Raw genomic sequence first — 12,064 nt, forward strand, 5'->3', positions numbered from 1 at the left:
ATCATTTAAATAAATTACTGTAATTAAAAAAAAACTTTTAAAACTCTTAAAATATATAAATTTTTAAATTTAAATTTATTGTATCACAAAATATCTCGCAAATTTCAAACATAAATAACTAAAAAATTATAAAATAATTTACAACTTTTATATATAACCAGCATTACCCATGCACGTTATAATAATGCCATCATGAACCAAGAACAATCAACAATAAATTTGTTTATAATAATGCCTCTAACACGTATGCACATTCCGTCGTTTCCCGTGACAAAAGTGAAAGGTAGGTTTGGAATATTTCAATCAAGAAACCTGCTGGAATGTGTCAAGCAAGAAAAAGAGTTTTCATAATGTTCCATGCAAGAAACTTGTTACCTGTTACCTTACTCGTTTTTTTGGGGGTTGTAAAATAACATTACAATACTGGTTGAGATACAGCACATCCTTTCCACCCATAGTGAGATACAATACTCGTTTGGCCAAAAGGGGTTCGGGTTCGGCTGCAGCTTCTTGCTTCCAGTTTTGAATAACCGCCTCACCTATTCATCTTATTCATTGTGTCAGCGGTTCTTCTTATTTTCAGTCCATCCATTCATCCCATTCCGCCTTCTGCAATGGCAAACCTATCCACCCCACCGCAACAGAAGGGCGATGCTTCATCGTCTTCTGCCTCCACCTCTTGTCCCCGATATGATGTTTTCATCAATCATCGGGGACCCGATGTTAAAAACACCTTCGTTAGCCATCTCGACAAGCGCCTTCGTGAACATGGATTGTGGCCGTTTCTTGACAGGCCTGAACTGCAGGCCGGACACAACATCAAGTCTCAAATCGAAGCCGCTATTCGAGTGGCTTCTGTGCACATTGCGATTTTTTCTCCGACTTATGCGGAATCGACATGGTGCCTCGACGAACTAGTCCTTATGCTCAAGTCCGGGGCTCCCATTGTTCCAATATTTTTCAATGTCGAGCCTTCTGAGGTCAGGTGGAACGACAAAAAAGGAGCATACGCTGAAGCCCTGAAAAAACTCGAGCAGAAGACAAGCAGCGACCCTCAAACTAATGGAGAGAAGCCACGCCACGACTCCGCTACCATTCAAGGCTGGAGAGCTGCTCTTTCTCATGTCGCAAATCTGAAGGGTTGCGAACTGAAGGGCTTTAATGGGTAAACATTTTTAACTATTTCGTGTCCGTTTTAGTTCCTTGATTGGTATTTGATATTAATTAAATTTGATTAAGTGAAGGAGCTAAAGTTATTAGGTTAACAGTTGTAGTTTCGGGTACTTTGAATCAGTGACAGACCTGTGGTATTGAGTATATCCTATTACATGTGACCAAATTTGGGGATTTTCCATCTCACAAGTTCTGGAGATGTTCTGATGTTTCCACCATGTGGTTTTTCAGAATAAATCATAGTGCATATGTGTTGTTCTTAGAGGTGTGGTTGTTATCCTTATTCCTCTACCAACACTTCATATTTACTCCTGCGTTTCTCATTGGTTATTCATCCAGGAACGAGCAGGAGCTCATGGACGAAGTTGTGCGAAACGTATTGAAAAAAGGTCCAAAAACACCACTTTTTGTGGCTAGATATCCAACTGGTTTGGATGATAAGCTACAAGACTTTGAAAGTACAGTGCTGTCGCAGCAGGGGCAGGAGCGTGACGTCCAGGCCAGGGTTGTGGGAATTGTAGGTGTTGGTGGTATTGGGAAAACCACTTTGGTGAAACAGATCTTCAACCGTAGGTGCTCTGAGTATGATGGATCCTCTTTTTTATCTGATATTAGTGAAACTGCAGCTAGAAAATCTCTGGTTGATTTGCAAATGAAGCTCATTAAGGACTTGACACACAGGGATATTAAAATTGAAATTGTGGACCAAGGTGTGATAATCCTTAAACGTTACCTAGCTTGTTATAATGCAATGATAGTTTTAGATAATGTAGAGAAGGCCGATCAATTGGATGCATTCTTACCAATTAGGGATGTTCTTACTTCCAATAGCTTGATACTAGTTACCTCTCGGGACAAGCATGCTCTCCTATGTTCAGAAATAGCAGATTCATCAATTTATAAGCTCACCGGGATGAATGGAGCACACTCCCAAGAGTTGTTCTGCTCATATGCTTTCAATCAGCCACATCCACCACCAGGATTTATACATCTGGTGGAACGGTTTGTAAGGGCCTGTGATGGATTGCCGTTGTCATTGAAAGTTACTGGGGCTCTTCTTTGTGGAAGAGATGACACATATTGGAAAGATCTATTGAATGATTTTCACAAGATACCACCCGCGGACATACGGGAAACGCTCAAAATTAGTTATAATTCACTCGACCAAGAGTACCGGCAAATATTCTTAGATATGGCCTGCTTTTCTATAGGAGAAGATATGGATACAGCAAAAAGAATATGGGGAGCGGTGGGGATTTCAAATTTAGAGAGCAAGTGTCTTCTGGAACTGGACAGCGGAAAGCGGATAAAAATGCATGATCAGGTTAGAGATATGGGAAGATATACTGCTGCGGAAAGATCAATGCCCCATCGTCTTTGGTGTCACGCCACCAACAATAACAATGTTGATAAGTTATTTGAAGAATCGTCGTGGTCTGTAAGTGATTCAAACATTCCTCTTTGGTTCAAAATTTTTAAAGTTGTTTTGTTCAACGCAAGATCTGTGCCCTGGATACTATCTATCTTTTATTTTTATGATTGAATAGGTCACAACCGAAGTTCGCGGGATTTCGACGGTTCATCGTGTAGACGGTTTTCATTATGGATTCGGTGTCCGTTCAGAAATGTCATGGTACAAAAGGTGTATTCAGGAGCTGTTGGGAAACTGTAAGCGGGCACTGTTCAATACAGATCGTTATCATGGTTTGCGAATTCTTGCAAGTGAAGATTATTATGTAGAAGCTATATTGAGGAGGGTGCGGTCACCACATCTCATATGGCTCCGCTGGTATAAATGCCCCTATTCTTCCCTGCCTTCTTGGGTTCCCCTGGAAAATTTAAGAGTTTTAGAAGTGAGAGGAAGCAGATTGAAAACCTTGTGGCAACAGGAATCTCAGGTACGCAATTTTGCGTGTTTATACTTCTTTTATTTCAATCTCAATTTGTTTGTAGATGAGAATCATCTCGAAATCTTTCTTACAGTGGAAATGTGTACATTGCAGCCGCCTCTCCAGTTGCGAGAGTTAAACATCTACTCTCCCGTTTCAGATTTTCCAAAGTCCGTAGGACAACTGAAGTACCTTGAAAAGATTGTTGTGGATTATGATGGGACTGTCCAACTCAAAACTTTGCGAGAGGAATTTTGTTATATGCACTCTTTGACATACTTGGTCTTAAGACATTTCACAAGAATGAGATCGTTGCCTGATTCCCTGGGAAAGCTAACAAATCTTCAGCACATCGATTTGTCTTATGCTACCAGTTTAGAGATGCTGCCTGATTCCATTGGAAAGCTACCAAACCTCCAGTCCATCGATTTGTGTTATTGTTCCCGCCTGGCGATGCTGCCAAATTCTTTTGGGAATTTGACTCGGCTCAAACGTCTCTCTTTGAAGGAATGTAGGAATGTGACCATTTCCAAAGAGACACTTGGAAATATTACCACGCTGGAATTCTTGGATCTTTCATGTTGTTCCGAGGTGAAAGAATTGCCTCCCCAGGTCGCACATCAACGATTCCTGGAAAAATTATATTTGTTGGATGCCGAGTTAAAAGAATTGCCAAGCGGTATTGGAGATCTATTCAACTTGGAGGTTCTGCATTTAGGGGACCATTTGTTGGAAGTGCTGCCATCTTGCCTCGGTTCCGTCAATAGCTTGAAGGATTTGCGGGTGAGCAATTGCCCGCGATTGAAATGCTTGCCGGATACTTTTGGACGGTTGACTCAACTGACACGGTTGAGTTTGGTTTCTTGTGGGATACAAAAGTTACCACAGGATGTTCTCCTGCTAAACAATCTCGAATACTTTCTCATAGAAGATTGTCCATTGGGCGAACTTCCATTTAAAACAGCAGAACGAGAAATAGAAACAGTGGCAGCGTTGAATGAATTGGACGACTCCAATGGCAAATGTATCTTTGGTTTGGAGAGGCTCCGGAAATTTGAACTGGTTAGAGTACAGATAAGGGAGGTAAGCTTTCCTGGAGGAGTTTGCCGAAACCTTAAAATACTTCACTTGTTTGACTGTAAGGAATTGAGGCAGATAGGAAGGCTTTGTGGTATCTATGATTTTGAAAATGTAGAGGAGCTCACCAGTCTTGAAACGTGGACATCATCTTTGGAGCACTTGTATGTGAATAGATGTAGCAAACTCAAGAGCATACAAGGGTTGGAACACCTCCCAAAACTTAGAGGACTATATGTTATTGATTGTGATGAGATAGAAGTGTTGACAGCTCTGGAACATTTGACATCTTTGCGGTGGTTGGAAGTCTCTGGATGTAGTAAACTAAAGACCATACAAGGGTTGGAACACGTCACAAAGCTTGAAGTACTACATGTTGAAGATCTCGCTGAGATAGAAGAGTTGCCAGCTTTGGAAAATTTATGGTATTTGTGGGTTATTCGATGTCCCAGGTTCAAGTGCATGCAAGGGTTGGAGCAGTTCAGAACGCTTCGAGAATTATCTGTCCGAGAATGCCATGAGATAGAAGAGCTGCGAGGTGTGGAACATTTAATGTCCTTGGAAATACTTAGTGTAAGGTACTGTCCCAAACTGCAGTGGCGCGGGCGAGTACTGGACCAGTTGCGCCAACGATTGAAGAAAAATTTCATATATGTAAAAGAAAGCAAAGTGAAGAGGCTGTGGTCGGCGATTTGTGGAGCGAGAGAGTGTGAGGGGGATAGAAAAACAAAAAAAATGAAGAGCATGTCAAATTAAGACCATGGTATATTTTAATATTTTATGTTAAGACTTACTGCATTTTTCTCTTTGTTTTCGTGACCTTGGTTGGTAGTAAGTGGCTTAGTATTGGGTTCATTTAATTTAGTTGTTAGATTTTAATTTGTCGTGGAAGACACGTTGTTGATACTAGATAGATGGCAAAACTTCAAAACTCCAACCATTCGAACACTTCGTGTGAATAGCATTAAAGAACGTGGCTTATACGGGTTAATGTTAAGGTTGTAGGTTTTTTTTTTAAATAATATTAAATAATAATAATTATTATTTATAGTATTTTTTTAATAATTATAATAAGTTTTTTATAATTTTAATTTAAGTATGGGTAATTATTAAGAGGATGATAGAAATTTAATTTCTGTAAAATTTGCTGTAGTATTCATAGACCAAGGGCTAAGTTTTTATCTATAAATTAGTTATATTCATTTAATTGATTTAGTTTAAATTAATTAATTAAAAAGATATCATATTAATAAATATTATATTAAACATGGTATTGATAAACTATGGTATTCTAAAAAAACTATTTATAAATTAAAAAATTTTATGGTTAAGAATATTGTTACATGTATTTTAAAACGCATATAGATTTAATTCATATATTCATTATTTTTATAATTAATAATAAATAATTTAAAATAAAACTATAACGAAGTTATTTTTTATATATATATTTTTAAAATTGGCAATGTGTGATGTATAATGGCTTAAGTGTTTTGATTTTTATCATGGATTGATATCTATTTGTGTTTACTAAACATTTAATTTATGACTAATTTGCAAGTTTAATGATTAAAAACATGTATTTTTACAAAAAATTGAGTTCAAGTTTGAAGAGAGACATATTTTAATAATCAAATCTTTACATAATTTTAATTTTATGTTAAAATTTTATTTTTTTGAAAAGACTTTATATAAGGCCGTCATCATGCTCAATTTTTATAAGATGAAAATAGTTTAAGTTTTAATTGTAAATTATTTATTTATTAATGATAATGTGAATAAACACTAGTTTAATCACAAGAAACTAGTTTATTTTTTAATTGAAAATTATTTTCTCATTAATAGTTTTTTTTATGTTATAAAACAAATAAGTTGATTAGTTTGAAACAAAGGTTTTATTATTGTCATTACTTAGTCACTTAAGTTGGTTCATTAATGTGGAGCCACTTTTTAAGAAATAGGTAACTTATAAAACTCATAGAAATAGTATTTTACAATTTAATGTTATCAAATCAAATAAGTTAAAAATGATTAAAATGAATAAATTTTAATGAAAACTTTTAAATCAAGAGAAGATTAAGTAAAGAACTAGAAAATTATATATATATATATATATATATATATATATATATATATATATGTTAAGTTAGAAAAAGTACGATGAATACTCAATCGATTAAGTATATTTCGTTTAAAAGTAATTATTTATTCATAATTATTATAAAGAGGGATTAAATAGTCTATTGTAAAAATAAAAGAGATTTAAATCCTTTCTAAATCAAGGGCATGTGAATAGATAATGTTGTAAAAAAAATAGTGCATGTATATAATGTTGTCAAAAACTTTTCAAATAATTAGTTTTAAGAAAAAAACAATTGAAAAATGAGTGGACACCCAAGGGATTTGAACTAGTGACTTTTGAGCATAGAGTGCCTTAACAATACATCTATTCACTGTCAATTCAAAGTTTCTATAGGCCTTGTTTTTCCTCTTTAAGTTTGATTGTTTTCTAATTATTGTTTCCAATTTAGTAGTCACCATTCTATCCACCAATAAATTGATATCAAAATAGAATTTGAATATATTACAAAAATAATAAAAAATATTTCTATACTATAAATTAGCAAATAGGTAAATATTTATATAACTAATGCAAAGTAATAATCAAAGTGATGACTAATAATAATAGAGGAGACATAAAGATTGTGATTTCATAAGTAAACTGATGAATTATTAAAAATCTAATAATAATTTCTTAGTTTTTCAATCGCTTAAACTAGTTATTTTTGTATTAGTTGATATCAAAGCTAGCTTCCTTAGCTGTCATGAGGGATATGTTCTCTCATTTTTTATGTTTCCAAATTTATTATATGGATATGTTCTCTCTTTTTTTGAACCTATATATGTTCTCTCATTTTTTAGGTTTCCAAATTTATTATATGGATATGTTTTTTTTTGAACCTATATGGCTATTAAATGGAAACCATTGTGTTCCATTAAGGGAATTTTGAGGTCTAATGGGTCTCCCAAAGGAAATAATAAATTAACAATTTAAATAATAGAATAAGAGTTATGAACTTTTAAAGAAAAAGAGAGATTTTTTTTTTTTTAAATCATATTTTCAATTTATCTCTTTATAAGTTTACTCAAATGTCAAGTGCATCCTACCAGTACCTACTTCGCATATTTTTTAGTAGACCCACAATTTTATTTTTGAAAATGCATGTAAAAAATGTGTTTTCAGACACTTTTTTGACCTCAAAATTCTCTTAATGCCTTTTCAAGCTTCCATAGCCATTATAGAGATATGCTCTCTTCTTCTAGAGTTTCTATACTTATCACAAAGATTCATCATATTATTTTGATGAAGGGGAAACATAAAGAAGGGCTGACTAAACTTTTCTCAAGGAAGGTATTCATGTCATAGAATATCGACTGGATGGGTTGATCGACCCTTCCTCACACATAGTATTTCTATCAAGATGATGAATGGGGATATGTTAACTAATAACCCTTTGTTAGGCATAATAATATAATCTAAGGGGTCATAGGGAAGGGTTATTTAGGGGAAGATATTCTTTTTAACCAATATCCTAGGTCCTTGACCATAATATTTTCATTATGTGGGTGCACTAAGAGTGTTCAACTAACTCTTCCTCAATTTTAGTATTGTCATTAAGGGAGACCCAAGGGAAGATTTCATTGACCATTAAACATAATATTGATGTCATAGAAAATTTGAAAGAATGATCATCAAACCATTTTTTATGCATAATATACACTAAACGGGAACTCAACGAAGGATCAGTCAAACTAATGACTGCAAAATATTTGAACTACTTAATTTAAATTCTATGTGGTTGGTTCCCATGGCCTTGCACTTTCTCACCGCCCACAGTTGGTGAAGACAACAGAGATCTGATATGCAGGAAGAAAAGCGATGACGTGTTTTGATATAATGTTTAGTACTTGTAAAAGCCAATGGGCGGTGGTGTATTCTTTGTCTGGTGATGAATTATAAGGGAGCCTTTTATTATGTTGTCGATGATGATTAGAGCTTCATTAATTTGTTTTATTTTGCGAAAGCGGAGGACAACGCTGCAACTGACCACTGGTATTCTCATTATAGCATGAAGGTTGGGCACTAGGTTGTATAATAGTTTTTTTATTAATTATATTTGTACATAAGTAATATTTACAAAATAAGAGTTATAAGAATTGAACTAATTAGATTTTAAATAAATAAATTTAAATAATGTGAAAACATAATAAAATTCATTTGGTAATATTAAACTATGAAGGAGGCATAATTTTTTTTGGTCAAACACAACCAATAGCTAATCAATGTAAAAATGCATGTATAATAAGATTAAAGAAAATGAACATCCATTAACTATATTTCTTTGTAATATTGGACATATGTTTTCTAATATTGAATTCTGAAGCTATTGGAGAAGAAACAATAAATAAAAGTGGCTATAACCATAAAAGAGGACCACCTATCATAAAACAAAAATAAATAAAATTAAAGAAAATAAACATTCATTAATGACATTTCTTTGCAATATTAAATTTCTTATTCCAATATAGCAATTACTTTTTGTGTTATTTACTATATATTAAGAAATCAAATAAGATTCAATGAATTATGTGAGAATAAATATCCAATAATGACATTTATATGTGATATTATATTTCTTATTTTTTAATAATTACTTTTTGTGCTATTAACATTATATTAAGAAATCAAATAAAATTAAATAAATTTTGTTTTAAGAAATCAAATAAAATTTAGGAATTATGTTTCAATGTAAGTAAAATGAATATCTATTAGTAACATTTTTGCTTAATATTGAATATATTATTTCTTTGGCAATTGTTTTTTAGATTTTTTTTTATGGTATGATGAAAGATGAAATAGATATCAATTTACAAATTACTATGTAAACAAGGCCGCATAGCTAGCCTTCCTGCGACCTAGTTTAATAAAATATTTTAATGTCATGATGTGTTGTATGTACTCCAAACAATAATAAAATTGTAAAATAAGTTATATGAATATTTGTTTAACTTTTTTTTATTAATTTTTTTAATATAATTAAACATTTTTTTGGTAGATAAAAGTTATATATATATATATATATATATATATATATATATATATATATATATTCCCAAGGAAAAATCGTAATCTTTCATTAATATTGAAAAATTACATATAGTATATGCTTGACAGCATATGCATCACTTGTCTTTTTGAAGTATGTCCAGAATATCAACAAAACCCATTCCTGTGAATGGCTGTAACAAAAAACAAAATTCACCACGTAGGGTGAAACTAGATTGGGTCTATTTATATAAGTTCATAAACTGTGTTCTGAAATATATACACCTCGTAGGGTGATTTGCATAAATAAAACTATGATATATACATATCATCAAAAAGTTAGGTGCCATCCACCCAATGATATATTTGATCTATGTATGGTCTATGATAGTATTGGTACTGTGCAGTACCCCTCTGCTCATGAATTATCCACTGTCCTCTTGGTAGTATCGTGGCCTCCTTGGAAAGGCCATCAGTGCTGTTGTTATGTTCCCTGTAAATATGATGACAAATAATGGAGTTAAAATGAGATTTGAATAGCTTCACTTCATCCAGAATGTTTATAAGTGTGCGTGCATGGCATCTTGTGATATTGTTGAACCAGTTTATAATAGTTTTGGAGTCTCCAAAAATCTGAATATCTCTGCAATCATGGCTAAGTGCAAAATGTAATAGATGACGAAGAGTGATCAGTTCAGCAAAATTATTAGTTCCTTCACCCAAACTCAGTTTGACTCTGAAGTAATGATGTTTAGTGAGGTAAAGAAGGAAACCACCCCCACAACCATGTTTTTGAGCTGCTCCATCAAAGAAAGCCCATGGAGTGGAATGGTCGATCAGATCAGGTGCAAGAGCTTTGTGAGGTCGCGGCGGAGTATATTCAAGGAGTTCAAGGTAAGAGGATACGATTTTTGTTGTAATGCTCTGCCACCTGATCATATTGTCCTCAAATTCATTTTGTTTCATGCCAGCCAAATAGCCCAGCAAATAATCAAGGGTAGGCATGGGAGATTCAATCCCATATGTGAGTTGTTCCAGGCTTCCCATGCTGCTAAGATGCTGTCCCCTTTCCATTCGCCAGTGAAACGAATCTCAACAGCTACAGATCTCCATATATGTTTTGTTGTATCACAATTAAGGAACATGTGCTTAGTCGATTCTGTGTTTTGTTTACACAGAATGCACCAATGAGGTCCATGAATGGATTTGTGAGTGAGAGAGTCCCCTGCGGGAACTTTGTTACAAAGAATGCACCAGAAGAAAAGTTTGGTTTGGGGAGGGGATTTCAATTTCCATATGATTTGCCACCAGCTTTGCATGTGTTCAGGTTTTTTGTTTTGTAGCAGACTCTGATAACCATCCTTTGGTGAGTAGATTCCGGATTCTGCCATGCACCACATGAGTTCATCCGGACCCTCCTTAATATGGATATGTGACTCAATCAATGCGGAAGTATAATTGTTCCAAGAATAATGCCATTACAGTGGAAGATTGAGCTGAGATGCTGTTTTCCATGCTTGTGCGAAAATAGTGGAGTTGTACTGATCTGCGATTTGTGCAATCACCCTGATGTCTCTTTGATTTAAGTGTAGGATGAGCTCTCTTGGGAGTTGGCATCTGCCTCCACCCCCTGTCCAGGTATCTAGGCCAATGTACACTTTTGTGCTTGCATATATTCTCCATGCCAGGTGATTGCGAATGAGAGGGAGAGAGTGGAGAAGTGATTTCCAAACCGAAGAAATGCCTATCCTTGTCCATTGTGACATCCTTATCCAGTCCCTTATTTGGTGAGGCCATTAATATTTATGATAAGAGATAGATGTCCATAGATTCTGTTTGGTAAGGAGGGTGCATCCCATTTTTGCAGCCAAGCTTGTGCAAATAGGGTTAGATGTTTGAGCCCCCATCCTCCCCATTTCTTAGGCAATGCAGTCTTGCTCCATCTTACCCATGCAAAAACTCTTTTGTCCTGACAGCCATTCCATAGATATATGCAACAAATCTATTGGATACGAGCCAGTGTACCTCTGGGAATCCATGCCAATGCCATCGAGAATACCAGGGTAGCTTCCAAGACAGATTTGATAAGCACAAGTCTTCTAGCTCTGGACAAGAATCAGTGGCACCAGTTTGTGATCCTTTTCTCTAACTGGATTACAAACCAGATCCAATCTGCAATTTTTTGGCTCAGGAGCTCGATCCAGAAACCTAAATATTTGAAGCCCTGATTAAGTGGACGGGTGTTATAAGGGAAATGCTGAATTGCAAAGTTGTATTCCTGTGCAGATGTGTGAGCCAGAGTGATTGTAGATTTCGCATGATTTTCCAGCATACCAGTGGCCCTAGAGAGGATGGCTAGAATCTTGTCAAAGGCTATCGAGTCACGAATGCTTCCATCCAGAAATATCAGAACATCATCCACGAAAAGGAGATGGGTGAGGTAGCACTGATCATTGATTTTCAGCCCGAATAATTTGCCTCTTCACTTTTCATGATTGATTAATCGACTGAGACCTTCCATGATAATCAGGAAGAGGAGGGGGGATAGTGGGCATCCTTGTCTGAGTCCCCTTTCAGTGTGGAAAAAAGGAGAGGCAGAGCCATTAATAAGGATACTGAAGGATGGCGTGGAGATGCAGGCCATGATCCAGGTAGTGAATAGGTGCAGGAAACCCAGGTGGATAAGAAGCATTTGATATAAAGCTAGCTAAGTCGGTCAAAAGATTTTTCCAGATCAATATTGAGGATGATCCCTTTTAGTTTCCTGGATCTAATAGAGTGAATAGCTTCTTGTGCAGTGCTAATGGCTTCATGGATT

At 35.0% G+C, this 12,064-nt stretch overlaps 1 protein-coding gene across 1 annotated transcript; it reads left to right on the top strand.

Moving 5' to 3' along the window:
* The first annotated feature begins 398 nt into the window (after nt 1–398).
* Nucleotides 399–4,895, top strand: LOC149266030 (TMV resistance protein N-like). The gene is made up of 4 exons (XM_089406886.1): nt 399–1,165; nt 1,513–2,611; nt 2,721–3,071; nt 3,177–4,895. Exons 1-4 carry the CDS (start codon nt 615–617, stop codon nt 4,893–4,895), a joined length of 3,720 nt encoding a protein of 1,239 aa, XP_089263012.1. The 5' UTR covers nt 399–614.
* Nucleotides 4,896–12,064: the final 7,169 nt, after the last annotated feature.

This window comes from Pinus tabuliformis, chromosome 6 (assembly GCF_031772625.1).
Source record: "Pinus tabuliformis cultivar Carrire ecotype Pingquan chromosome 6, CPIR1, whole genome shotgun sequence".
NCBI lineage: Eukaryota > Viridiplantae > Streptophyta > Pinopsida > Pinales > Pinaceae > Pinus > Pinus tabuliformis.

Coding starts and splice junctions, on each gene's coding strand:
- LOC149266030 (XM_089406886.1), top strand. CDS start 615: ATGGCAAACCTATCCACCCCACCGCAACAGAAGGGCGATGCTTCATCG. Junction 2,612..2,720: donor TTGAAGAATCGTCGTGGTCT/GTAAGTGATTCA, acceptor ATGATTGAATAG/GTCACAACCGAAGTTCGCGG. Junction 3,072..3,176: donor TGTGGCAACAGGAATCTCAG/GTACGCAATTTT, acceptor TGTACATTGCAG/CCGCCTCTCCAGTTGCGAGA.